The sequence below is a fragment of the Triplophysa dalaica genome, chromosome 14, assembly GCF_015846415.1.
Source record: "Triplophysa dalaica isolate WHDGS20190420 chromosome 14, ASM1584641v1, whole genome shotgun sequence".
NCBI lineage: Eukaryota > Metazoa > Chordata > Actinopteri > Cypriniformes > Nemacheilidae > Triplophysa > Triplophysa dalaica.
The window spans coordinates 19946593-19974118 of record NC_079555.1 but is presented as its reverse complement, the minus strand read 5'-3'; the positions used below and the strand labels follow the sequence as shown (position 1 = coordinate 19974118).

Here is a 27526-nt window from a genome sequence, read left to right as displayed (position 1 = left end):
AGCAGTAGAGCCTCCGAATATTTATATTAAGAATTTGGACATACTACTCATTTTGAATAGGGGATTTGTCGACACAGGGTATGACTTGATCACGGACGTTGTTTTATGCAATAATGAACCAGTAAAATGTCATCTCATCATTCATACTACTATCAGGTATAATTAGTCTCCTATTGACATCACATCTAAAATCTTGGAATCAAGCAACACTGCTGTTTGTTTATCACTTTGTAACCTTTAGTGCAGCGTTCTCACGCTTTTTGACTAACGAAATGAACTACCTTTGTAGTCATTCACGATAACTGGGTAAAGATCATTTTTAAAAATTGATTTCAAAGATTACACAAGGTAATGGGTAAAGAGTTTCACTTTCATACATTGAAATCAGAACTGACAAATTTCCTGATATTTCCTGATTTTCCAATGAAAAACAAAGACATAAATGCTTAAACATAATTTTATAGATATAATATATAATTCTTTTATTCATTAAGATCTGAATTTGAAAGACAAAAATACATGTTGTGATTTAATCTTTGCACTACATCATAATGTTTTGCACAACAGGCATCACATGTGCAGTAAATGAAAGTAGAATTTAAATATTAAATAACTGATGACAAAAAGTAAATATGTAAACACTAAGCTAGTAAGATATTTGTTTTTCTATTGCAACACTTCCGATTAAAGTGGTTTGGTAACAGTACAAAGAAAGAAATTGATGAACAAAACTCTGTTCATTCCAGTTGTGATGAAAAAACACAGTGCTCTTTAAACACCCCTTCCAGCTCCGTATTTGTTTTTTGTTTAAAAAATGGTCCATGGATTTAGGTATGCGACATTGTGTTTTCTTAGACCATGCTGAATGTCTAGAAATCAACCTGGTAATACAAAAAATCCCAATCGTCTGCAGTTTTAAATCTAATAACATTTGCTAATAACGATTATCTGCTGTGTATTTTTAGGAAAGGGGCGTTGATGGTAATAGTCCTGCTGTGCATTTGGTGTGTTAGTGGGCTTCTTTTTTTTATTTCAGTACAAGAAGATGAAAGAGTTTGATTCATTAAGGCCCCTATGTTGGATTAAGTTTAGACTAGACTAGATGAATTAGCATCTGGGAGAGAAAGGGGGATCGGCAGGTGATTCCGTGAAAGATTTGAGCTCGTAGGCAGCACCACTGTCCACTTCCATGGATTTACGGGAGAAAAGAAACCGGATGTCCCGATGGAGGTAGATCTTTCCAGATTTGGAGCTCTGGAACCTTAAGACAGTGAAAGAGACAACCAAACCATGAAAAGTAAAAATCGTCATGCATTCAACAACATATGTTTAGGTATTAGTGTCTTAACCACCATAAGGTACATACAGTACCACTGGATAAAAAAATAATTTTAATTTTTTAGCAATTTTAGACAAAGTTGTCCTCAAGGGGGCGCTTGACATCTCTGTGAAGGACTTTTCTTTAGCCTCCCTTTTACAGAATTTAGCTATGCAAACTTACTTAGTAATTCCAAAGTATAAGACAAAAAAATAATTTCAATGCTTAACACAGTGGCTATAGAAATAAAGTTGTTTGTCCCTAACGAGTCAATCGCCCTAAGCGCCCCAATTATTTTTTCGAAAACTGTTTCAAAACTAAATTTGCCATGTAGGCAATATCTGAACTTTTTGACATTCACATTTTGTATAGAACAATTGATTCAAAATGCAAGATGGGTCTCAAGATGCACTGATTTTACGTGAAACAATTTACACATAAAAAAAAAAAAAGAGTAAATTTTATAGATGTGAAATCAATGAATGTAATATAATATATAGTTAATTGAGCTGTTTATTGCTGTGATATTTACCAAGACAACATAATTCTTTTTAAAGTGTGTTTTCTTGAAAATTTGAAGCAGCACCTTTAAACATGACAATGCATTAAAGAAGGACAAAAACAACAACCTCAGTTAATGAAAACACTGATTCACCGGGTTGCAGTACTGACCTCAGGTGGATGAGGTAGCGGAGGGTTCGTCCTTGGCCCAGTGTGGGTGGCTTTTTGTTGTTTTGTCCATTGCATTCGCGTTTAACTGGGACCGAGAAGGTTCGCTGCCGCAGGAATGTCTGATGGCCGGCGGGCATTTCCCTCAAATCGTACATCACCACAAACATCTTCACCACTGTCTTATTAGGATTAAATAAGGTCTGACACACAGAAACAAGACAAAACATCTGCTGAGCATCAAAGGTACATAATACCCGATCAACTCGTAAACGTAATTCGAAATAGACCCAAATAATTGGCAAGTAAAAAGTATCATAAAATTACTATTTAAATTCACAGTGAATCAGAATAATTTGATCACGACTAATGTGACTCAAATGTTTATTAAGTAAGAAAGGTCCTCATGTGCATTATGCCTATTACACATAGCCAACAAAACAACCAGATAATCATGAATGTGTCCAAAATAATAAAAGCTTTTTACCACTTGAATGGTTCCTGATGGAGGTACTCGATATCCCCTCCCCTTACCGAGAGACTCCAAGTTTATAACACCCTAAAGAGAAGCACCGGAACGCTGTCTTAGTAAAGTAGAAGCCCTTTAAAACATGCAGGTGGTAGTGCATAGATTTATGACTTCATAGTTGCTTAATTTAAACAAGACATCTGACCCTTGTCCTACAATAAACGTTAATACACCAAAGTAACAAAACACTCCAAAAATTGAATTATGCGAATATGTATATACCAGAAAAATGTGTGAGAATTACCATGTACGGGGAAGGTGCATTATCATCCGAGACGCTGTAGAAGGACACGTCCACATGTAAGGTTGTGTGACCGGGGCAGAAGGTTCCACTCGCACCCACCTCAGCTGTAAAACCCTCAACAGTGCCCAATGGCTCCAAACGATAGTTAAGAACACATTCCTACACACACACATACAATGAAATACAACAGAATAATACCTATATTTCATGCCTGTATGTACAATTCATTGTTACAAAAAATGAATGACTCAACTGCCTAACTGTTCTGTCTGTTTCATCTTTCTTAGATATAAAGTATGAACTGCAAGTCTCAGTTAAATTCATTTGTGATAAGGAAACTGAACTGATAGCGTGTCTACCTCAAAGTTTCCTAAAAGGCTGAGGCTTGCAGGAGGAGCGCTGGCACTGAGGATCTGCTGCTGAGACTCATCACAGTCTTGTGATCTTTTCAAAACCCTACAAACACAGACACACAGTTGTGTCAGCCATTTTGTGTTCTCAACAGATGAATTTAGTGTATGTGTGCGCACAGCAGATGGCAGTGTGTGTAGGAAATCCTCAGTGAAGAAAGGGCACTGTGAAATATGGAACAATGACATTACAACGGAAAAAAAGCGAGGAAAGAAGGTCATACCTCTTATTGGCAGCCCATGGCACACCTTTGCAGTGAATCAAAGATGTGTCCAAATCAAAATATCCTGTCTGGTTTTTTCTTTGCGGAACCTGAGGAAGAAAAGGAGGAAGTGGGTGAAAAGTTTTTTCACGCAAATAGTCACGTGGTAACTTTGTGTACAATCCGATAGTTATGCCATGGTACTTTATTACTAATAATGATATTAAATGATTTACTTTTTTTAATTATGGTTATTAAATTAATTGTAAATTTAAACTATTAAGTAATTCATTTATTATTGTTAAATTAAAATTAACTTTTTAGTACACCTGCAAATGTCAAGAAAATAAAAAGAAAGTGTACTGGCCATGGACATTTCACAATATTTCAAGTCACCACTTTTCTTAAAGTTCAACTTTAAATGTTGTATTTTCCCCAAACAATTCTATGCGAAAATGTTACCTGCCAACTAGTAAAGCAACTTTTTTTCTAAGCATGTACTTTAAACTTAAAATCTGATCAATTAATTGGAAGATGTTTGCTGTTAGCCCTTTAAATGTCAATTCGTCATATCACGATAATTGAGATAACTTTTATAGCTGTATCAACTCTTTATTTGGTTGGATTACAAAAACTGGTTAGAGAACGTCAGTGTTGTCCTCTCAATAACAAATTACACAAATAATAAAACAGCTCATGCCTTTATTGCACTTTAGTCACTCTTGTGGCATGTCTGTTTCATTCATGCTCAAAGCATCCTAAAGCATTTCATTTAGATACTTCTAAAGTAATAAATCATGGTATTTTGAAGTATGCAAGATTATATTACTGGGCACAATATTTTGTATTATTGAATACTAGCTAGGATGCTGATGCAATAACTACCAATACAATAACTTCTACTAAACAACATGGCACTATGAGTAATTTTTGTGTTAGTGTTTAGTTATTTTTGTTTAGCCTGCGCAAGTCTGAAACGCTGATCTAAACTGTTCAACTGTTTGTAACATCAATGAAAAACCTTTTAATCACAGAGCACAAATTACATCTGCCTGTATCTCTAGAGAACGTGAGCAGCGCTCTCCTGGAGTAACAGAACCGGACACCCACACAAAACAAACTGCCTGAGTCATACAGCCCTCAGGGTACAGCTGCCACTGGTAAGACCTTAAAAACACTCATGGCCCAATAATAGACAGCATGACTAAAAACTGCTGGCGAGGAAGTGCCTCTACTTTGACTCATGACACTTCATTAGTGTATCATCTAAGAAACTATAAAGCTAACTATAAGAAACTATAGCTGCTGAAGTTTACACAGCATTTGAAACAAACAAGAAATGATTCAGAGCTGATGAGTCACAGGCACACAAACGCACACACACAGAGAGACTGTGTTAATAATTCAGCAGAGGATGTGTCGGTGCTCTTACAGGGCTGGAGAGGAGAGGTAGGCCTGTACAGGGATGGAAGGCTTTCGTTGCGGTTCCATCTATGGAGTGACGATTCTGTTTTTTCCAGTTACGGCATGGCTTAAGAGGGGAGGGGGGATGGATCTGTTTGCAAAGACATTTGATTACAACCAGATCAAGTACAATTGCACACACTGTTTTAGACATTATGACAAATTCACTTAAAATTGACTCACCGTATGGCTACTCTGGGTGTAAGAAAGGGCATGACTGGTGGAGTTGTGGGTAAGGTTGGCTGGTGTGCTAGAGTAGGACGTCCAAGGCTCCTGGTTCTCATCCTTCTCGGGACTATTGGACCCATCCTTGACGTGCGTCTCCGTTCTTTTCTCACGGATTGCGTCTTTTGTCGTGGTTGGTTCGAGGTGCCCAGTCAGTGATAGCCTGTTCTCCTGAAGAGATCTGTCATGGCTAAAGTTGTTTTTCAAAGAGGAACATGACTCTCTTTTGGCATTCTCTCTGTAATTGCTTGTCGTTAACAAACGTGATTTTTTGCTGCTATGGTCTTCAAGTTTTGGGCTGGCCACATTTCGTGGCCTAGTGAAACAGTCTTGCTGGCTTTGAGTAGAGTCGGGAGGTGTGCAACATTTTGTTGCTTGAGAAACAGGATGGTCTGTGCTTGCTGCACCATTGGTTACGTTCAAGGGCTTTTTTCTGCTCGGTGGTGATGCACAGCCGTTCGTCTGGGCGCCGTGGCTTGTGCCTACCTGTTCGGTTTGAGGAGCCTTACATTTATATGTGGCATTCAGGAGACTGTAGGAATGTTGCAGTCGCTCCTGAATCAACCTTGAAATGTCCTGAACTGCATCTGCGATAAGGGAACCTTCAGCAGACTGGTCACTAAGTACCAATCGCCTACATGTCGACAGTTTTGGGGAGGTTTTGGATTTGCCGTCCTCTCTGCCTAGCTGGGTTCTACTTCTGGGGCTCAAAGGGGTGTCAAAGAGAGAAGACCGGCTCCTCTCTGGCTTTTCTTGGCTGGTTCCATTGTAAGATGGAGTTTGGGGGACAGGGAAGAGGGACTCTTTGGGTTTCTTCAAACGCTCCTTGTTTTGTGGCGAGCTCCAGGGAGTTTTGGGTCCTGCAGGTTCATGAGGTGGAAATAGAGCATCAGGAAGATGGGGAGCTGTAGGGTCACAGAAATTTAGCCGCTGAGCAATGCGGGCGATGACTTCCTGTCGCTCCTGAAGCAGGGAGCCAATGAGAGGGTTGGTTTCACCTGAGATGGAGTTGGGACTCGGACTAGGGGTCAATAAAGGATCAGTGAGAGACAGGGATTTAAAAGATCGAACTGGTGACTCCACTCTAGATGTCTTTGGGCTCTCTGCACCATTAGAACACGAGCTGTACACCTCTGTAGGGGGGATGTCCACATCGCCATTCAGCCGAGAGTACAACCACTTGATGCCTTTGCCAGGTGAGAGAGGGGACACAGGGCGAGGGGGACATTTACGAGAGTTAAGGGGGCTGAGGGGAGATGGAGAAGATCGTAGAGGCCTGGAAAGGAGTGGAGACCTTGGCAAACGGAGGGAATTGCGTTTTTCACCAGCATGTGTGCCCCCCTCGCCACGCTCCAGGCCTTTCTTGCCCAAAAGTGCTAGACCTGAGTGGATGCTACATCGAAGTACGGGGTATTTGGGCTGGCGGGGCAGAGACTGAACCCGCACTTTCAGAGCAACACTGTGGGATACATTTGGAACGGGGAACGCATGTTCAGAAGGTGTCTGGGAGAAGTTCCATATCAGTTCCTCATCTGCTGCACTTATTCTGCAAAATACAACCAAGAATCCCCATCACCAAATGGGATCAGCAAACACAATGTGGGACAAAAATATAAACACCAAAATCGAGTAAGCTGCCTGCATCATATACACTTTAAGTAATTTTAGGGCTGATATTTTATTTTGTTCTACAGTAAATGGAATGTGGCATTGCATGTATCTACCATAATGATGCCAATCCCATATTACAGTTCAATTAAAAATGATGATTTGTACGATTCATCAGAATGTTGCTGCAGTCAACAGACAGTAGGGCTGCTCAATAAACTGTGAATGAACTTTGGTGTGTAGGGCGCTTCACCTGTAAAGAATGTTTCTAGGTACAAGTCCATGAGAAGCACTGAGCCAGGCGCTAAGCTGCGAGAAAAACACATAAGACCGCACAGCCAAAAGCAGGGTTTTCTCCTCAACGAAGCGATCTCCACTCCTGAAAAATGCACCAGAATACATCAGGCTGTTATGTTTGCAATGTAAAATCTCAAGTGGTGTATTTGAAGTAGTGTCTTACTGTCTCGGTACTGGTTGTAAGGTCCATCTTTCCAGTAGAAGAGCATCTTGTTTTATTGCTGGGTCATTAATGTCCGTGCAGTCAGTGGTTGGCCCTTCATCGCTATAGCAACAATCAGGAAGAAGCATCACTTCTATCATGATGGGGATGTGATTGCGCCACAGTAACATGACCTCTGACCTCGTTCTCCTCGCCTGACGACACTGTATTAGGAACAGCTTCTTTTAACATCGAGCCATTAAAGGAGTGTTCACACTAACAATGAATACAGCACTCAACAAGAAAAACCTAATAACAAACAACAGCGCAGGGACCTGGAGACCAGCAGCAATTGAATGACTGTCAGTGTGAACGGAGCTTAAAAACCATGAAGTTAGAGATCTGTTTTCTCAGTGTGGTTACTCATTTCATTAAATCAAATAATCTGACAAATTTCTACAAACGTAACTGAGTAACTGGTCCACCTTGAGCATGGCAGATATGGTGTATTACCTGGGGTATTTTGTCGCTGCATTCGTGTTTGGTTAGGACAGGCATTGCAGACTGGGCAGGTGGGCAATGAAGCCCTTCGGTCCGCCCCTTTACAGAACATTCTGGAGTCCGTCCCTCAGTAATTAGGAATGTCAGGAACACCAGCAAATCCTCAGCATCATACTCAAAGAACTCCTCAGCTGCATCTAAGCAGGAAACACATATCAAGTTTACAGTTTAGGCAGCTGAATACCTCAAAAAAGAGTACTTTTTCATTTGCAATGTGTCAGTTATGCCTGGTCCATGTTTGTAGTCACATGGTAAGATGGACTTCTTTGATTGGTGGCTTATGCTACATAGAAAATTGGGAAAATTAGCCTTTTAAATGAAGTTGAAATCATACTGACAGGAACATGTGTCATTGTTTAACAACCACAGAGCTCATGGAATCAATTTCTTTGCGGGGAAAATGAATGAGATTTTAGCCCTCACAGCCCGACTCTTACATTATAATTACAAAACAAATTCTTGTAAACAAACTTTGTGTTTTCAGGCTCAATTTATGGTTTACTTAGGTGACACACTTAACCAAGCTTTAAAATGTGTTAAGGAATTACCTTTAACATCTGCTTTATAATACGAAACACAGCTGGTTTCGTCACTCCAGGGAAGATAACAATGTTTATCCATAGCAAACAGTCTTTGCTCTATTTGCCAGCTACACAAACTGGGTTAAACAAAAATGTGCCACATCATCTGACCAGGACCAAAACATACCTGATTCACAAGTTAAGAAAGCAGCTATTTATAGTTGCAGGGAATGTAAAAACATGTATTAATTGCGATGTTGACACAGTCATTTCTGAAGAAATTCCTCAACGCAGTTGGATCAACAGCCCCAGCCTATTTAAACACCACAGTTCTGTGCATATAAATAAACCTCACAATATTAACAAAAAAGATTGTTTGTGTCGTAAACGTCGCTGGAAAACCTGAGCTGCAGGTGGATCCACATAATTCCATATTAATAGAAGCCTGTGACGTCTACAGCTGACACGTCATGCTGGTTATTATTCCATGTTTGCTAGATTTACTGGAGCAGAGTGGCTTTACCCACAGATTTGAGTCAGAAACAAAAGGGTCTACATGGCAGTTGAGGTCTGTTACAGACAACCAATGGGTCTATTGTTCTGACAGGGTTAGAGACCCAGAGAGTGTCTCATCTCATATCGCACACCATTATTCCTATCTCTCTATTATCATTTGGATCTAAGGGTGTGTGCTTTATTACCATTACAAAGGGTTTTACATGATGTTACCTACATGCATACATCTAAATGATTATCAGCAGCATCACAAAGTCATCAGAAAATCAAGCCAGTTAGCAATAACACACAAAAAATTGCATGCATGCTTTTCTGTTGCTGTACACATTGGCATATTCATATGATGTCAGTTTCTCTTCTATAGCCTTGTAATGTAATATTATAAAAATATTTTTTTTTCATAATGTTGTGAGGTCAAAACACACCACAAACAAAGAATGAGACACTGGGTGGAGGACACTCAACTGAGCTCAGCAAATTGAAAGAGTCCATTCAGAGCCTCAGCTTTTGGGTTGTGTCAAACAGTTTGAAAACCACATGCTGCAACAAGGCCCTCATGGTGACTGGGTGATCATGCATGAACAAAGTCTATTTGCCAGTTCCATACTGGTGATAATTTTAGCCAGAGCAGGTCAGCTGGTCTTCACAAGGCGAGTATACAAACTACACTCGCCTTGTGGCTAAAATAACAGTGTGCATAGCCTCAAATACCATCCTAAAAACCAAACGGGTGGAGACACGGCAGAACCGCTGGACCACTGGGTCAGTTTAATCTGGAAAAACAACAGATCCCTGTGCAGACCAATTCTCTAACCCACGTATACAAGAACAGGTTTACTGCTTTTCCTGTTAAAAAAATATCAAAACAATAACTCTTCTGTGCATGTCAGAGACCGTAAGGATGTTTACTTGCGAATACATATGACAGTTCTAAGAAACTGTTCTAAGAAACTGTCAATTTATGATGATAAATGGAAAGGAGCAATCTATCAATACTCAATCTATCTAAACATTCTTTAATCATAATATACTTACTTGAGAAGCAAAAAAATCCAAGACATTTGTTTTTTGCTTTCTGAAGAGAGCTTTCTTAAAACACTGCAGTGTGTAATGTTGCCGTATTTGAAAGTAAGCAGTAGGCCAAGTTGAAAATCCGAAGGTAAATGAATAACAAAATTATTGGCTTGGAACCAAGGGAGACGACCCCGAATCACGCAAACGAGCCGTCCCTAGTCCGATTCGCGAACCGCCACGAATGTACGTCACTACATATAGTCCCCGCCTACATTTTGCTAGGACTGCCCCCGAAAACTTCACTTTTAGCTTGTGAGTAGACAATTCGCGGTAGACCAATTACTGCAGACTAGACTATCTGCCAATCACATCAGACTAGGCTAGCGGAAAGGAGGGGATTAAACAGATGAATTGCGGAATGAATCATTTGAAAGGTCAGTCAAGAAGTAAAGTAAGTAATAACTGCCTATAATAACAAAATAATAGTGTTTTTACAACTTCTATGTACATAAACTGTTGGACACTCCATAAACCAAAGTAGAACCTTCAAAATCCCTAGTTATGTACTCTTTAATAACAGGCTAAAACTTAATTTTAGTTAGATTTTTACCCTATTATTAAGTAGTTAACTAAAGTTTTTTACCCCGTTGGAAGATTTGTTTTGTTCAGATGTATAACATTCACTATTTAAATCAAATATGAGTTTTTCAGCAATCACTGACGTAAACTTTAATCAGTCCCTCACACTACTGTATGCAGAAGACTCAAAAATATATAGGACACAAATGATTTAGTCAACATGTAAATTATAGAACATGTTGAATATTTTGCAACATGTAGCATGAAAGAAAGCAGGTCATTTGCATTTTGATTTTTGTCTGAACTACTCCTTTAAATATTTAACATTTTATTTCCAGAGAATTATTCTGAAGAGAAAGTATGTTGAAATATAATAATCGGCTAAACAAGCGTATCTTTCAGGGACAGATGGGATCATCAAACCCCAGCTCTGGCCTGATCTGTAGCCTTGTTTTGTGTGAAGAGTCGTGGATGCTGACTGATTGTGCCATGTTGTCCTGGAGACGTGATGAAAGCTTGGTGGCAAAAACATAAAAGCAAAAGGAAAAGTGTTGTTGGGTTCTGCTGGCAGCAAACGATGTCTATTTTAGAATAGAAACAGCTTAAACCCATTTGGATATATTTATCTAAGGTGTACCAGTTTTGCAGCCCTTTCTTTCATCATTTACTGAATTTCTGGTTTTATGTACAGGCCAATTAAATCTGTTTAAAACACAACTAATGACCCAAACTGGATCTTTTACTGTCATGTAGGCCATATTTAAACTGTTTAGGGGTTCAGCAACCTTAATAATAATAAGCATTTTTTAGATCAAAACATAAAACAACATGGTACTGGTTCTAGGCATAATAATAAGCTTCAGTTGGATTAAGTGAGGACATGCAAGTTATTTGGTCCATTATTCAAACCTTTGACTCCTGCGTGATATCACTACTGATTCACTAAATATGTTTGACTCAATAATTTCGACTCACCAAAACCACACAAATCCAGCAATTCATTTACAAACTGGACAGTGCAGTATGCTCCTGTTTGTGTGCATTATCGATACATTATGCTGGGACACTCAGTTGAGACATCAGATAAAAGGGTGTGCGTGGGTGGGGGACACCCTTCACTAGAATAAAACAGCCTCTTCTTTACCACTGATATGAAACTCAACTGAGTGTACATTATTTATAGATATTAAACACATATCAAAGAGTTAAACTAAGTAACAAATATAAATGACGTAGTGCCCCTTTAAAAAAAAGTATCTCAGAATATGGAACAACAGGGTTATAAGTTCTGGAACTTTTTCAAGAGAACATTCTGGTTGTCCTGGTTATACGCTACATCATGACATCAGCCTCCTGTACACCTCTAAAGCTCTATGAGCCAGTGGGAGTGACAAGAGCATTACTGCCCAATCAGAACATCCCAAAGCTCCTGCCAATCAGACAAGGCAGCAGCGGGGGCGGGGCACAGCCACGTGCAGAGAAAGAGTCGCCCCTAGGCAACAGCTGATGTGTAATCTCGCGTGATTTCCTGAAACAAAGAGGCAGATTGGTCACAGCTGATAATAGTGTTTGTTCCTGTGTCCACATTTATCCTACTTAGTATTTCCTAAATACAATCTTACAGAAGTACAAAGTGTCTCAGCGAGTTTAGCAGGAAAAGTTTATGCCAAGCCTGTTTTTCACTGCACGGGCAGCATTTTCATATGCATTAGTGTGCGTGTGCAGGGAACTCCACCCATATGAGCACAGCACACGGAAAAACAGCAGACAACAGAGAGAGAAAGAGAGGGGGGTTGAGGCCGCCAGCTGAGAGGGAGGCGAGAAAGACAAAGTTTTGTCATGTAGGTTAAAGGTAACGTTTCAGCCGAGGAGGACAGAAAGAACACTGGGTTCATAAGAGACACAAACAAGAAAAGAAAAAAAATCACACAAGAATAATACGTAACTGGGTTTCTTTCTTGTTATGAGTAGACTCTCATAGTGTAACATTAAAACACAACACAAAAACAAGCAGATGTAACTTCAAGCTTTAACTGTTTGTGTGCATAGGGTATGCTTTAGTTAATCTAAAGGCCTCTCTCTCTCTCTCTCTCTCTCTCTCTCTCTCTCTCAAGGAAGAAGTCACTCTTTGAGTTATTCATTAATTCAGCTCATTTCAGACCATGCACACACAAACCAAAGTGTTTCCAACATGGAGGTGTTCCCCTACACAGACTTGCTTGCTGTGTGCAAATATTTGCATATATTTGCCCTCACATGATTCAGAGCTTGAGTAAGCAGCTGTGTGTGTGTGTGTTGGGTCAGAGATAGTGTTTCTAATGTAAGACAGACCTATTTCAGGCTCTTGTGTGCTTGTATTATTAGGATGTGTGTTTGTATGCGCATGTGCAAATACAAGAGAATGAAACTGGACACTTTAATGGATTGACTGTTTATAAAGGGAATTGTTTTGGTTTTGATAGAAAGTATAATTGTGTCTATTGGTATATGATGGAATCTGTTGGTGGGATATTAAATCCTACTTGAATAATGCCCAAAACACACTACAAACAGGAATTTTGTAGTGGTTTTAATGGAAAAGCTAATAATGTTTTTTTTAATGGAAAGTTATTCTTATTGGGTTTTTGCAGCAGGGATGTTACGTGAATGTTTCTACAAAACACATTATTTTATTTTAAATACCAAGAACAAATATGACTTCTTCAGTCCGTCATTTCAAAGACAAACCACAGACTGCACACCATACTAGACTTAGATGTGCTCATGTCCACGGGTCGTAAACACTATTCCTGACCCATATTTACACCAAACTGCAAAAATCAATCTATTCCTGCTGTCCTCACAACCAAACCCCATAGTAAAGGATTGTTTGGTTTCCTCTGCTGCAGAAGAATGTTCAGCTGTACGTTTATATAACCAACAACCACAGAGATAGATTTCTGTGTGTTTACAGCTAACACACACACGCTTTAATGGTGTTTATGGTCACAGTTCTGTACCTTTGGGCACAAAAATCAATTGTGACGTCCTGTACCTGCACGGGCGTGAATGCCAAAGAGGCTTTATCAGTCCACATGGAGTCCTGCAGCAACATCAGATTACAGCTGACTCCAGCATGCCAAATCTGCTTACAGCCTGAACCAGAGAGATCAGTTTAAACACTAACACTAAGCCTTCACGTTCCTCTGCACGAGGATGAAAAACTATAAAATAGTACTAACAACTTAATTTATTACTACTTATATCGTAGCTCTGACCCAATCGACATATCTGTCACTTAATCTCAGTGACTTCAAATGACTTAAACCAGTGACTTCAACTGGGATTGGTAGGCACAGCCACGCATATGTCCCAGTGACCTAAAAACTCAACTCAAGTTATCTAATTACTATATTCATACAAATTGTTGGTTTATTTAGTGCTGAGGGCAAAACGCAGTGGTTTGACAGCATGAGTACACAGCAAATATATTTAGTTGCTCGACACAGACAGTAACAGCAGGCGGGAGGTCATACTGCTGGCTGGAGGTCTCAGTGACATCCACACACACAGCCTCTCTTAACACAAGCAGACTGTTCTGAAATTAGGTTGACTCATCACAAGACTGTCCAACCAGGAGCTCTCAAGTCACAACCGTTGCTTTGACCCCGCCAAGTGTTCAGGGTCACAGATTTATAACGTAGTGGCAATTATTCAATATGTGCATTCATTTTCCATTTGAAATGCTGTTTTTGTGTTCAAATCACTATAAGTAAAGAAATAAACCACTTTAAAGAACAAGTCTCAACGTTATTAGTTATTTTAGAGAGTAGCGATTACCTCGCATGTGAAGTTGTAATGTAATGTTTCTCAAGATCTCAACATTGATTTTGTGTGGTAAAAAACTCAAACACACAACTCACGAATGCACAAAACTATACACATAACACGCATACAAAAACATTAACGAACACGGACATATATCTGGTGTTGGCAGGGTTACAGTGGGTTTTTAGGGGGTTACAAGGCTATATTTGTACCATCAGGGGCAGAGAGGAGGTCACTACCTGATTTGGGAACATGCAGGACACTTCAAACCTGCATCACCATATGGAGCGTCAGACACACACACAATCACTTATTAAGGCAAGAAACAAGTTTTAAGAAATGCTCAAGGAAACTGATAGATCCAAGCCTTTGGTCTTTGTAGCACGGGGCATGTTTATTTTCTCAGGGAATTTTTGCGAGACAAGCAGAACAGACCCACTATGGAGATTAGTTTCTCCAAATCTCTTCCTGTCTCTCTATCTTTTTGTCTTTTCTTTCTATCTTTCTGAATGTGACTTTAGTCATTACTGTCTTTGCTGGCCAGAACAGAATGGAACAGAACAGAGAGGAATCTATCACGAAGACAGAAAAACAGAAAAAGGGAGGGGAGAGAAAAGGAGGATGATGTCAACTTAGAGCATAGAGTATATCAGCAGTACTGCAGTGTGTGTGTGTGTGTGTGTGTGTATTCGTATATGTGTGCAACCTGGCACTGATCTGACTGGCATGCGGTGGCATTGCTTTGAATCTATTGACTTTTACACTTACAAAACGTATAATGAGGTCATTGGTCTGATGTTAAAAGTTCATCAGTGATTAATTATTAAAACAGGGGGAATAAGACTGCAGTGAACGAGATTGGAAAATCAAAAACCAACAATAATATTGCTTTAGTTTTTTGTGTTCCAGTTCCCACAAAAAATAGAAAAAAGTCAGAAGCGTCTTGGGCTATTTCTAAGACGTTACGGGAGTGATGAGGAAGGCCTAAAAGTGACAGAACATTTGAGATTACAAAGTTTCAATGGTTATGTGGCAGAGAGACACAAGATAGTGAAGAGTCCCCAAGATCAGAAATATAGAAAGAAATATAACTAGAATACTGTATATAGGGAAGTACAGCTGGCGACCAAGGAACAACAGAAATCCCAGAATGCATGTCAAAGACCATGAAAGATATGGCTATTCTGGAAATATGCCTAAAAACACTCATTTATTCTGCAATTGAAGTGATGCTAGTACATTAGGAATAACAAACTTTAGATAGTTCACACACAATTAAGATTCCTTCATTTTTTACTTGCCCTTATGTTATACAAACTTCTCTGACTTTCTTCTGCACAATAAATAAGATATCTGGAAGAACGCTGGTAAACAAACAACATTGACTTCCATTGCTTTTAACAAAATATCTTCTTTGTCTTCCTCAGAAGAAAGAGGTGTTCACAGGATTTGAACAATACGATGGTGAATATTTTGGGGTGAACTATTCTTTTAACATCAGATACAAAATTATATACAGTTAAATGAATTAACCATGAACTAACTAACACAAGACATACCTATAAGCTTCAGTCTAAAGCAGGACTGATGCAGTAAGTGAATGTTGGGTACAAGACAAAAATAGAGAGAGCGAGAGAAGAAAGACAGGCAGGTCAACCTTACTGGCTGATGAAATGAACCCCTATAATTACCTCCTTTCACAGACTGTGAATAGAAGCTGGCCACACCATGACATACATCACAGCAGATCTGTTCCTTAACGAGTAAAGCTGCTTTACTATTTACCGTTAAGCAATCTTCAGATTCCGATATTTGCATTCCCTGTGACAGATATGTAACTCTGCCTAAGAATTTTACCAAAGCGAGATATTGTCTTAAGCGGAAGGTAGTTTGTGTGTGCCGTGTGTTGTAACTGTCAGTGCAGTTTTTCCATTAGCTGACATGAAGTCTTTGTTCTCTGTTGTAAACACAAAGAGACTTTATCCATTCAGGGTTTTGCCTGCCTTCTCCACGCCTGCCTTTCACCAGATCAGCCTCCATGTAGAGTCCCACACAAATCTCAAATGCTTGGCAGCTATTGACTGTATTTCTCATGGGAGGTGAGATGCTGAGTTTGGGTTGTTTTTGTTTGAGGAACCGCTGCAGAGTTTCCTCTTTCCATCTCTCCGGTGAGAAAAACTGCGATCAAGTCTCATTTGTCCAGTAAACGTTCACTTGGATGTGGAACCTTCACCCTACAGATTAACCTAGCCAAAACTTTTCTCCCAGAGTTAAGTGGGGCAGACTCTAAACTCACGTAGTAACAAGCTCTGTGCTGTGATTGGTTAGTGGCTTTCTGCCAAGTTTCCTGTCTGTGGGCCAAAAAGAGAGAGAGAGCAAAGAGAGAAAGAGAGAGTTGTTGTGAGGATGTACACCGAACACACGCATTTAATTTTTTTGAAAAACCACAAAAGAAAAGATGCATAATCTTACACAAACCCAGTTTTGGGTTTATGCGTTACTTAGGAGACCTGAGCTGTGTGACATTGTGGAGATCTCTTCTAAAACTCTCTGCCAATAGTATGCCAGATTTCTGGCATGCAGGAGACTTAAGCAAACTAGTGCTGTCAAATCGATTTTGGTTTGGCAGTTGGTTTGTTTTGATTTAAGACATGAAAACTAAAATAATACACATAACTAACACAATAAAACGTGATAAAAAAACATGATTCTTTTATTTTATTTTATTTTTATGGAAAAAATATACATACATATTAAAGATACACACCCAAAACTCATTATGGAATGGTTTCCTGGACTGGGTTTAAGCCTAGTCTCAAACTAACTTTAATGTTAGAGGAGTTTTGATTGAAAACAACTTGCACTGACATATCTTAAAATAAATCAGTATGATTTTCAAGATGCACACAGTAATGTCTTTTGTAAGGTATTACAAGACTACTTAAATATCCTAATTTAACCAAGGCTTAGTCCTGTTTAAAATAATCCCTATCCGGAAAACCGCGGTGAGGGTGCGAACTGCAACCAATTGCTCATTCCACCCCTCCCTTTCAAAGCACTACGGTGACTGACACAACATGATGAATGAGATGCAAGATGCAGTGTATGTAGATCGAAATAGTTCATGGAAAGGTAATATAAACATATTACGATTCATTATGTAAGGTCCTTTTACACACAAGGTCGCTAAACACATAGCACATTATGTTGCATTTCTGTCAATATCCTCCAAAAAAAGTATACACAGTATGTTTAAGGGAAGACACATCAAAACACTTGACAACAAACACAAAGATTTATCATGCACTTAAAAGAAGTTGAAATCAATTTAGACTGAGCTTTTTTGTCACATCAATTGATACATCACAGACGTTATGATCACAAAATAGAGACTCTGAGCCTAGAGCTTTAAAATATCATAGTTTATACAATAATCTTTTGCGCACGTTTATGTTACTTCAAACCTGTAATACTTTTCAATTAATAGCTCAACAGCAGCAAGAGATTTCTGTAAAACACCTCTTTTTTGTGTTCTGAAAACACGAGTTAGGAACAGCATAACAGAGTCAGTACACATGTATGGCCTCCTGCCAGGACTGTATCTATCTCAATGAAATCCAGAGCAACTTGACATTTCATCTGAAAAACTATGAAATATTACAGTCCTCGTCTGTGTTCAGAACATGAACTTGAGTCAGTGAGGCCAAATGTGGCCCACTCAGATGGCACCCATTGATCCAACCGGACACATGAAAAGAGAGAAAAAAGGGATGGAGTGAAGAGATGGGTGATGCGGTGTGAAGTTCACAATTAATCGTGTCTTATACGGTGTTGTTGAGAATGTACAGGATTGATTAACATCCATAACACAAGAAAAAAAACACACACAAAAGAAGACAAACAAAGACTGCAGAAGTGAAAAAGAGGAGTGTGTAACACAGACATCATCATAGAGTAAAACTAAGATGAGGTCAATTAAAGCCAAATGATGCTCTTAAAGACTTTTTAATCCAAATAATTTAGCATTTTATTCTTTTATATTCAGGCACCAGCAAGGAAAAATGAATGGATTTTTAACTGGATTTTAATAACTGGTTTTTATTGGATTGTTAATGTTAGGCGCCGATGTCACTGGTTATTATTTATTTTCTTGCATACATGCTCTTGAAGTAATTTTAGTGGCACAATAATATATGTATTAAGCAAACATTGTGACTTGTCACAGAAGCATTATTCTAAATGATCTCAGCTCTGTCAACAGCTGCCTGGAGAAATATACGAGTTCTCTTAAGAAATCAGGGCCTTGAAGTAGTTTAAAATGTTTTCCTCCAAACAGCTCTAAAGAGCATTCTGGACTTAACTCATAATGAAAGGCAACAAAGAAAGACTTGCGGATAATTCATGTCTTATGGGTCAAGTGTGCCCCAAACCAGTCTGAGCTCCATGAAAGGCCAAACTGCCTCTAACACCCTGGAAGAACCATCAGCCACCTGTCTGAATACTGCAACTTACAGCAAAGTTCACAGCAGATCACACCAACCACACACACACACACTTGTCTTCCAAATACACATGAGCTTTCTGAAAAACAGAAGCTTTACTCACCAACACAAACTGTAAGAATGGACTTTGGCCTTATAAAATTTGTCTCTAAATCCAAAATGATTAAGATCACAGCCTTGGGACATTCCCAACTCATTCACTCCCATAACTTGATGTATTGTTGTGAGTGATATTAAACAATAAAAAAATGGGAATCAATTCTATAATGAAAAGTAGGGGTTCTATATACCAGAACGGAAGTTACAAAAATCTTTGGAAGCAAATTGTCTCCAAAACAATGAAATAATTTTTATCAAATTAAAGGAGTAGTTCACCTTCAAAATGAAAATTCTGCCATAATTTACACCCCCTCTTGTCATGTCAAACCTGTATGATTTTCTTTCTTCCGCATAACACATAAGAAGATATTTTGAAAAATGTTGGTAACAGAACATCACAGCACCCCAATTCACTTCTATTGTAAACCAATGTAAGTGTATGGTGGACTGTTATCAACATTCTTCATTTTGAAGGTGACATACTGTATTTACATTTAGTCATTTAGCAGATGCGTTAGCATTGAGTTCAGGCTAGGGCAACCATTTTACATTAAACGTACACAATAATCTGATGCACACCTCTTTTTCTGCTTTGAGTCAAAATGTCCTTCCATAACTTCAGATGCTTCAAATGACCTATTGTTCCAAATTAACTGTGTTATGTGTGTGTGCACAGTTTCCACAGCACATGATCAGCTGTTTGTGTGGGACAGACTATTTAAGATGCGGACAAACCAGGCCACCAGTGAAACTGATCCCTGTTGTCAATAGCAACAGGAGAAATGTAAACACCTAGCCATGCGGATCTTCTTATAATTTGTGTTTTAAAGTACAGATTATCACAGGACAGTTATTGCTTGGCAATTTCAGAGGCATAGGACAGACGCACCCTACGGCAAAAAGTCTGAAGAAAACATTTTAAAGACACTCACTGTTAGTCAGACCTGAGTGGAAAACTCATTTAACAGCGATACTGAGGGGTTATACTATGTGTCAGGGCAGAATTAACATCAACCTCATTAAAAATCCTTATTTGGAAGAATCATCCATTGGAAGTCAGGACGTGTACATATGATGACTGTCTTTGTTCAACTGAGGTTTAATAAAGGTTTTGCCCGGGATTGTTCCATGTGCTTGAACTTTTGTGGAAGACCCCCAAGGGACAGAGTAACAGAAGAGAAGGGCCCATACCAGCACAGCCCTGAGCACAAACCCATGAATAGATAATCAGCTGGAGTCTAACACAGATTTGATTTATATCATGAGGGTAAAATAAATCCTTCTGAAATAAATACAAATATAAAAACATGTTGACAGACATCAAAATGTCCTCCAACAGTCAACTGTATAGCAAAACTTCTATTAAAGATTTTTGTTGTTGTGTTAAAGGGATAGTTCACCCCAAAATCAAAATGCTTTCACTCCTCCTCACGTCACTCAAAACCCGTATGACTTTCTTTCTTATGCAGAAAAAATATTTTGAAGAATGCCAGGGTGAATAAATCACAGAATCTTTGTTTTAGGTGAACAACTTTGTTAAATGAATACTGAGAAAAGCAAATAGCAAATATTTCTCTGCCAAACTTATGCCGTTCACAGCTGTTGGTTGCATCTACCACTTTGCATTGTTTTCTAAAACTGAAATAGCATTTCGTACGAAATAGAATCCCTAATCTTCTGTCTACAATCATGCAAAAAATGTTGGGTTATTTTCAACTCAGCATTGTATCAAAAGGGTCAAGCCCAGCTGTTGGGTCAATGCTTATAAAATGTTCTTCATGAAATAATTTTTTGCACTAAAACAACCCATGCAGTATCTGTTTAGTTGAACCAGTATCATGCTATTTATTATACAGTATACGACTGAAAACATTGTTATTAAATGTTAGGGAAAAAATTGGGTCATTTTACCAATTAATGGGAACTGACAATGTGTGTAAATTAATATTTCAAACGAATTCTAATGCTTCGCTGAACATGTTCTTCAAAAATGGTCCTTTCTTTATCTAAGATAAACACTTACCCTCTTTTTAAGAAGGGGGACCGGAGGGTGTGCTCCAACCCCGCCGCTGCTCCTCCACATTGAGAGGGGACAGCTGAGGTGGCTCGGGCATCTTTTCCGGATGCCCCCTGGACGTCTTACCAGGAAGGTGTTCCGGGCATGTCCCACCGGGAGGAGACCCCGGGGAAGACCTAGGACACGCTGGAGGGACTATGTCTGACTATGACTATGTCATCCCTGCTTAGACTGCTGCCCCCGCAACCCGGCCCAGGATAAGCGGAAGAAAATGGATGGATGGAAACAATTACTGTGATTTATCAACATATAGTAATATATCAACATTACCTCAGAAGAATAAACTGTTGCCGTATGTGGCAAGCATTTAGATTGTAAAAAAGCACTTGTGGAATGCAAAACATAAAGGTAACCAATTTTACCAATACTCAATCGATATATTCTCCTCTGTCATGTCAGACTTCGAGGCATGCACATTCCGTTTGTGCGCCGAACACCCCACGAGTATAACGATTAAACATGTTATTTTGGTTTGTCTTTGCATATAAAGTAATTGAAGACAATTAAAGACAATTGAGCCACTATGAGAGGATGGACCAATTTAACGATGTCTTTACTACTTTTCTGGACCTTGACAACAACTATAACCATGATGTCTATAAAGAGGCGTTCAAATCTCTCGGATGTCTCTAAAATATTTTATTTGTGTTCCGAAGACGCACGTCTAAGAACATGTTGAACACAATATTGATTTTGAGGTTAGCTTTTCCTTTAATCGGTTTGTCGTGATGCAATGCGCCTCATCCAGTGTGGACAAAAAGTTTATTTGTAAAAGGTGAGTGTAATTGCATTCTATTGTCTTTTATCGTGTCGCATCTGATGCAGACACAGTGTAATAAATACAGCATATAAAAATATAAGATGGAGTCTTAAAGAGCATGCGGCACAACTCCTTGTCCAGGCCCTAGTATTCTCAAGGTTGGACTACTGCAGTGCTCTCCTTGCTCTCCTAAGCAAGGGTCAAGTCAGCGGGTGTGTTTGACTTTAAGCGGTGCTGAGTGGATTGTTCTCGCTTTAAGAGCATTCACGGAGCAGTCCGCTATCGGGCTGTGCGCATGCCAGTTTGCACGTTGCATCGCGCAGTATCCAGTGGCAAAATTTCTTATGATAACGGATTCTATAGTCATTTGTTGCATCGCATTGTGCGGCTCAGGTGCAAGGACAGTGCAAGGGCTTATGTTTATAATCTGATGCTTAATGTTTGGCAAAAGTGAAGTAAAGTGCGCTTCAGTCAACAGAATAGCGCGTGAAGCTTTAAATTAGCGCAGAATTATGATGCCAGTCCATCTACAATGACGCAAAAGTTGCATGAATTCCGATATGACCGTTCAGACTGAGGTCGCATTGTGAAACATCAGACCTGTATCTGATTTAGGACCACATATGGAAGTGGCTCAGATCAGATTAAAAAAAGATTGGATTCCATCTGGTTTGTCCTGTTCACACTGTCATGCAGTCAACAGATCTGGGTCGCATATGAGCAAAAAATCAGATTTTGGTGGAAGTGTGGCTTAATGCTTGCCTACAGGACTATCACTCCATCTGCACCGGCATACTTTCACACCCACCTACACTACTACACCCCATCAAGATCCCTGCGTTCTGCCCTTATTGTCTTCTCATAAGTGCAGTAAATCGCTTCCCCGCTCACTCTCCTTCACAACTCCTTCCTGGTGGAACATTCTTCATAACTCAGTCCGGTCAACCACATCGCTCACAACATCTAAAAAACTACTTTAAACCCATCTCTTCTGTGAATACTTGGCAGAAAAATGAGGGGAAAAAAACCCTAACCTTTTCTCATTCTCTCATCAGGTAGTGGTCTAGCTTTTGTTGAAACTAGTAACTTTGTATAAGCACCTATTGTATTATTGCTCCTGTACGACATATCACTTATTGCTCCCTGAACTCTTTGTAAGTCGCTTTTGATAAAACTGTCTGCTAAATGACTAAATGTAAACCCACAGAAGCTCATGATCCAAGATATGGAATTTAAGGATGTGATGAAGACAGAGCTTTGTTTCCCACACTCCCCGTTACGCTGTTCTTTTTCATGCCAGCCTACTTCAGATGCGAGCAGCAGCATGGAAATCTTGTCTTAAACCAATGATGATTACCAGAACACACTCACTGAGCTGAAAAATGATCATAACACTAAGTCTTTGCACAGCCTTTGAAATAGTGCTCCATTTAAATACAAATGAAATTCTACGAAAATAACAAGGGTTTTAGCCTTGGTTTTTAGTTTTTAAAAGGGCACATGAACATGTCCCTATGTTTTTAATAATAGCTGTGCTTTTTCAGACGTGCAATGGCCAGCAACATCTCACGTGTCCTCCAAAAGTGCAACATAGACAAAATCACAAGCAGCAGACGCAACTAAGATTTTATGTAACAGCTCTTCATTCGATACAGTCTGTTCTAGTAATATTAGTATAGTCTCAGGTGCGGTCAAGTTGTTTGGGTATACAGCTTGTTCAAGCACCAATAATAGAAACACCCACAGTGAGTGTTTACACCGACAGCTAGAAAAGCTACAGGTCCAGATGGCCCTCACTCCTCACACTGTGTTCACCGTGTGTAAGAGCCCTGATCCAGAAACAGTTTAACCCCTTCAGAACCTGTCCATCTCAACAATTCTGCTTCCAGCACCATAGTGGTCATCATTAAAGATCACAGCCACACAGCACAGGAAGTGATGTAATGGCACTGTCAGCCCCCCAGCGGAATGGGCACATGGTCATTTGAGATAGAGAAGTTACGCAAGACTGCGGACTGTTTCCACAGGTTATACGAGACATAGGTACATCTAAACATGCTTGAAAAAAAAACATAATGGACAATTTTTTTAAAGCACATTTCTTCTTTCATTTCTCACTATATTTTTTATATTTACTCAAATGTATTTATATATAATGGTACAATAAGTTTTATTAATGCATGTTTATTTAAAGCTAGGGTAGGTAATGTTATTTATTTTACAATGGTCTCTTCACAACCTGAACCAATAAGTAAAACGGTCTATTAAAACAGCATTAAAAAAGGAGGTTCAACCAGTCCTCACTTTAAATAAACCATTCTATTACAGTAATTTTTACCTTAATGAGTTTTTGAACTAAGTTTTATTTCATAACACCAGTTTTTAAAGAATACTAATACTAAAAGACACCTGACTGTTACTGTGTGATCACATCAAACACAAAGCATCGTGTTCCTAGCTCTATATCACTCACAGGATTATTTGATTTTATTTGTTTGAGTGACGTGTAAAACATTGCGTGTTGGGGAGTGTCTTCATTTCTCTGGACCTGTCAAACCAGGTGTGTCAACTATAAATGCCATTTTCGCGTGAATTGTGCAGCTCAAATTGGAATTTAACTTGCGCGGAAGGCACGATGGGGACGAATACTTTACAATCGGGCCACTCACTTCGCATATTTTTTGTCGCCTGGCGCTTGTCATTTAAGATAATTCTGAAATCCTTTAATTATTATTGTACACCTACACAGTTTTTCAAACAATGGCAGATATTAGACCTGGTTTTGGGCTGAATTGTAACGGAAACAGTCTCAACCCTGCTAGCCTAATAATGCAAACATGCAAACTAGCAACCATTAACACATTACTCTACCCAGCTCAAGAGAAACTCTGTCATGACAAACAGCATCAGCTGATAGCTGGAGGCCTGATCCAACCCTGATGAAAAATGACATCATTTCTCTCAGCGTTTCCACACAACTGGATCTACAAGAAAGGTTTCAGCTCATGACATGAAAACCAAAACATTCAAAGCTGAAACATCCAAAATCATCAATGCTGAACTACTATCTCTCAATGGGCTGCATACCTGTCATTAAAACTGTCAAAAAAGCCAGCATGTGTCTTCAGTCACAACCCCGGATGAACATTCAGGATTAAGCATTAGCCCTTTACAAAGTGCTGACCACAGTATGAGCACTCAGAGCAAAACGATCAAACGCACTGGTACTGGATCAATAACGTTAAGTAAAACATGTCTTTGTTTACCATGTCAAACAAGAGATGTTTATTGGTATCAGCTACAGCTGAATTGATTTTTAGCCCTCAGAGAATCCAACGAAAGCCACATGATCCTGTTAGACGTGTAAGTTTATTGAGAGGGTCACCCTAGTGCCAGAAACACCCAAAATCCGAAGACAACCGGTCATAGGAGAGGGATCACAATTCTAGCTGTGAACAGGGCCAAAAACACTGACACATCACTTTTGAAATGTGAACAAAGAAATGGTTGGCCCCAAAATGACAATTCTGACACCCTTATGTCACTCCAAACCCATATGTTTATCTTATTTATGAACCCATAGAATATCTTTGTATGAGAACCAGATCCAATATCAAAGTCCCAACCAAACGTCATGACATCCAGCTTGTGGCATATTTGATTTGGAAGCTGCAAGTAGAAGCCATTTATTACAGAATATGCAAACATCCATCTGTTTCTATTGTATGACTTACAGAAGTCATATAGACTACTTTTATGGTGCCTTTATAATGCTCTTTGGTCTTTTTTAGAACTTGATAACATATGGTAATCATAAATTGCTATGGCATTAAAAAGATTTGTGGTGTAAAGATTCTTTATAAGAATATATGCATATGAGTAAAGATGGAAGAGGAAGAGAGAGAACAACTATGCGTGAACAGCCTGCTATTTGCATCAGTGGACACACAGTATGTTCCAAATAACAATAGCACAGAAGGGATATACTCCAAAACACATCTTCAGTCAGCAACCAACACTCTGTGCAAACCAAAACAAAACACATGGCTCCAATCCACGAAAACAAATCCAGCTGACGCTGAAGACACTGACAAAACACAATCAGTCTCTTTATTTTTTCGAAGGATATTTTCCTATATAAGTTGTGTCCCAAGTAAAACATTTTGGGCTAGTCTGGGCAGTCTGTTGGCTTTTGCAAACTGGCAATTGGGCTAGAGATGTGGGGGCAAACCACAGTCTCAAGGGCCAAATTACAACAGTTCCAGCCGGTCCAAGCATGGAAGTGTTGAGTCAAAAGTACAGCAGTTATGTACAGACCGTTCTGCAGCTCCAATATCATTTACATACAGTAGCTATGGTAAAACGTGAAGCTACCTTTCACAAACATCATTATATATTGTGCCCTTTGACATATCCACACAGTACATTTCTTCCCAATTTATCTGATTAATGGGGCCTAAGTCTTGACAAATGTATGGGGGAGGGAGTGAGGACAGGTAATGTCATGCAAATCCACATAGAATGCCTTGCTCACTAGTTTAACTAGTCAGTCCTCAAGTCATCCATTCATTTACATTTAGGCAGACAAAGCGACTTACATTGCTTTATCCTATACATTTTACATAGGTATTTGCAATCCCCTGGGATCGAAGCCACAACCTTGCGTTGTTAACGCAATGCTCGTACCACTGAGCTACAGGAGAGCTACCATTCCACACTGTTCATCATATCCACCCTCACCCAACAAATAACAATGTAGCCAATCAAAACAAACCTGCAAACAACAAAACAAATCAATTTCCACTCAGAAAATAGACATACATCCATTCAAAACAAACTCTCAACTAACAGATAGCACACAATTACGTGTATGTTTACATCTCGTCGATGTGGTTTGCTGTATTATAATAAGTACATCAACACATGCTCTTACATAAGAGTGTGTGAATGTTTGTGTGTATGTCAGCAGGAGACACACACGCAGCTGACCAGGGACGCTTTGTTCCTCTAGAGAGCGCGAGAAACGCGACCGCGTCATTAAGAGAAATAACGTTACACAGGCAACATTCTAAACTCGCGTGCACGAAACATTGTAGCACAGACACATACACAAACTGCGGCGCCATGACGTCATTGAAACACAGTGTTGATAAAGTGTAAGATAATATACCTCTGCTCATAGACACGGTGATCTCCTCCAGCATACCCGTCGGCCGTTTTCCGTCTTCAGATCTTTGTCGAGACTTCAGCACTCGTCCTTTAGACATCTCTGTCGAACTGGCTCACAGCCGTTCATATGAACGATCTGAGCTGCTAGATCAATAATATGCAACAGTCTGATGTGCAGCTAGTCCATCAAAAGTCCAGTTAACTACCTAGACAAATAATGAACACCGATTATCTCTCGTGTCCATCTAGAAGAAGATCCCAGACGAACTCCGGGGAAGTGTTCAGCTCAAAGGAAAGGCCACATCAGACACATCAGGACCCCTGAATGATCCTCACCAGCCCCCACACACGGTCAGATCATACCCAGTATAGATCAGACTATCAGGGAACCATCATGTCCACACTGGAGAAAGGCTATGTGGCTTTGATGAGTCTGTCTCCAATCGAGAAGTGGATCATTTTTATTAAAACTACGTGTCTGATGAAGACATGCTATATAAAGCGACTGACAGAGTAAGACACAAAAGATGTTTGCCGAAGACGGAACGCGATCAGCTCACGCTCTCGATTTCTCTCTCTGACTGCTTGTCAAAACACATGCAGGAGGACAACCTCCGAGTCACGTGTCCCAACAACAGCTTGGCCCGCCCCCCGCCTCCGTCACTTCCTCCTCACGGTACTGGCGTGAACCCGTTGCTGGGCAACGAGCGAATGTAACCTACTTACACAGGTTGAAGACTTTTAGCTGAAGCTACTTGTTTATATCAAAAAGGTTATTCGTCTGTTTACACATGAACCATTTTCGCACAGTA

The 27526-nt window shown here is 39.5% G+C and overlaps 1 protein-coding gene across 1 annotated transcript; it reads right to left on the bottom strand.

The window, feature by feature from the left end:
• Positions 1-439: 439 nt before the first annotated feature.
• Positions 440-27326, bottom strand: atosa (atos homolog A). Its single transcript, XM_056765927.1, has 12 exons — positions 26716-27326; positions 7623-7807; positions 7131-7333; positions 6924-7049; positions 5021-6608; positions 4806-4928; positions 3395-3483; positions 3120-3216; positions 2761-2919; positions 2475-2546; positions 1991-2190; positions 440-1261 (listed from the first exon to the last, which is right to left on the bottom strand). The coding sequence occupies exons 1-12, from the start codon at positions 26810-26812 to the stop codon at positions 1108-1110; spliced, it is 3093 nt and encodes a 1030-aa protein (XP_056621905.1). The 5' UTR covers positions 26813-27326; the 3' UTR covers positions 440-1107.
• Positions 27327-27526: the final 200 nt, after the last annotated feature.

Excerpts from the sequence above, each read along its gene's own strand:
- atosa (XM_056765927.1), bottom strand. The coding sequence starts at position 26,812 with ATGTCTAAAGGACGAGTGCTGAAGTCTCGACAAAGATCTGAAGACGGA. Across the intron at positions 2,547-2,760 it reads ATGCACCTTCCCCGTACATG|GGTGTTATAAACTTGGAGTC; the intron begins GTAATTCTCACA and ends GCTTCTCTTTAG. Across the intron at positions 2,191-2,474 it reads CATCAGGAACCATTCAAGTG|ACCTTATTTAATCCTAATAA; the intron begins GTAAAAAGCTTT and ends TCTGTGTGTCAG.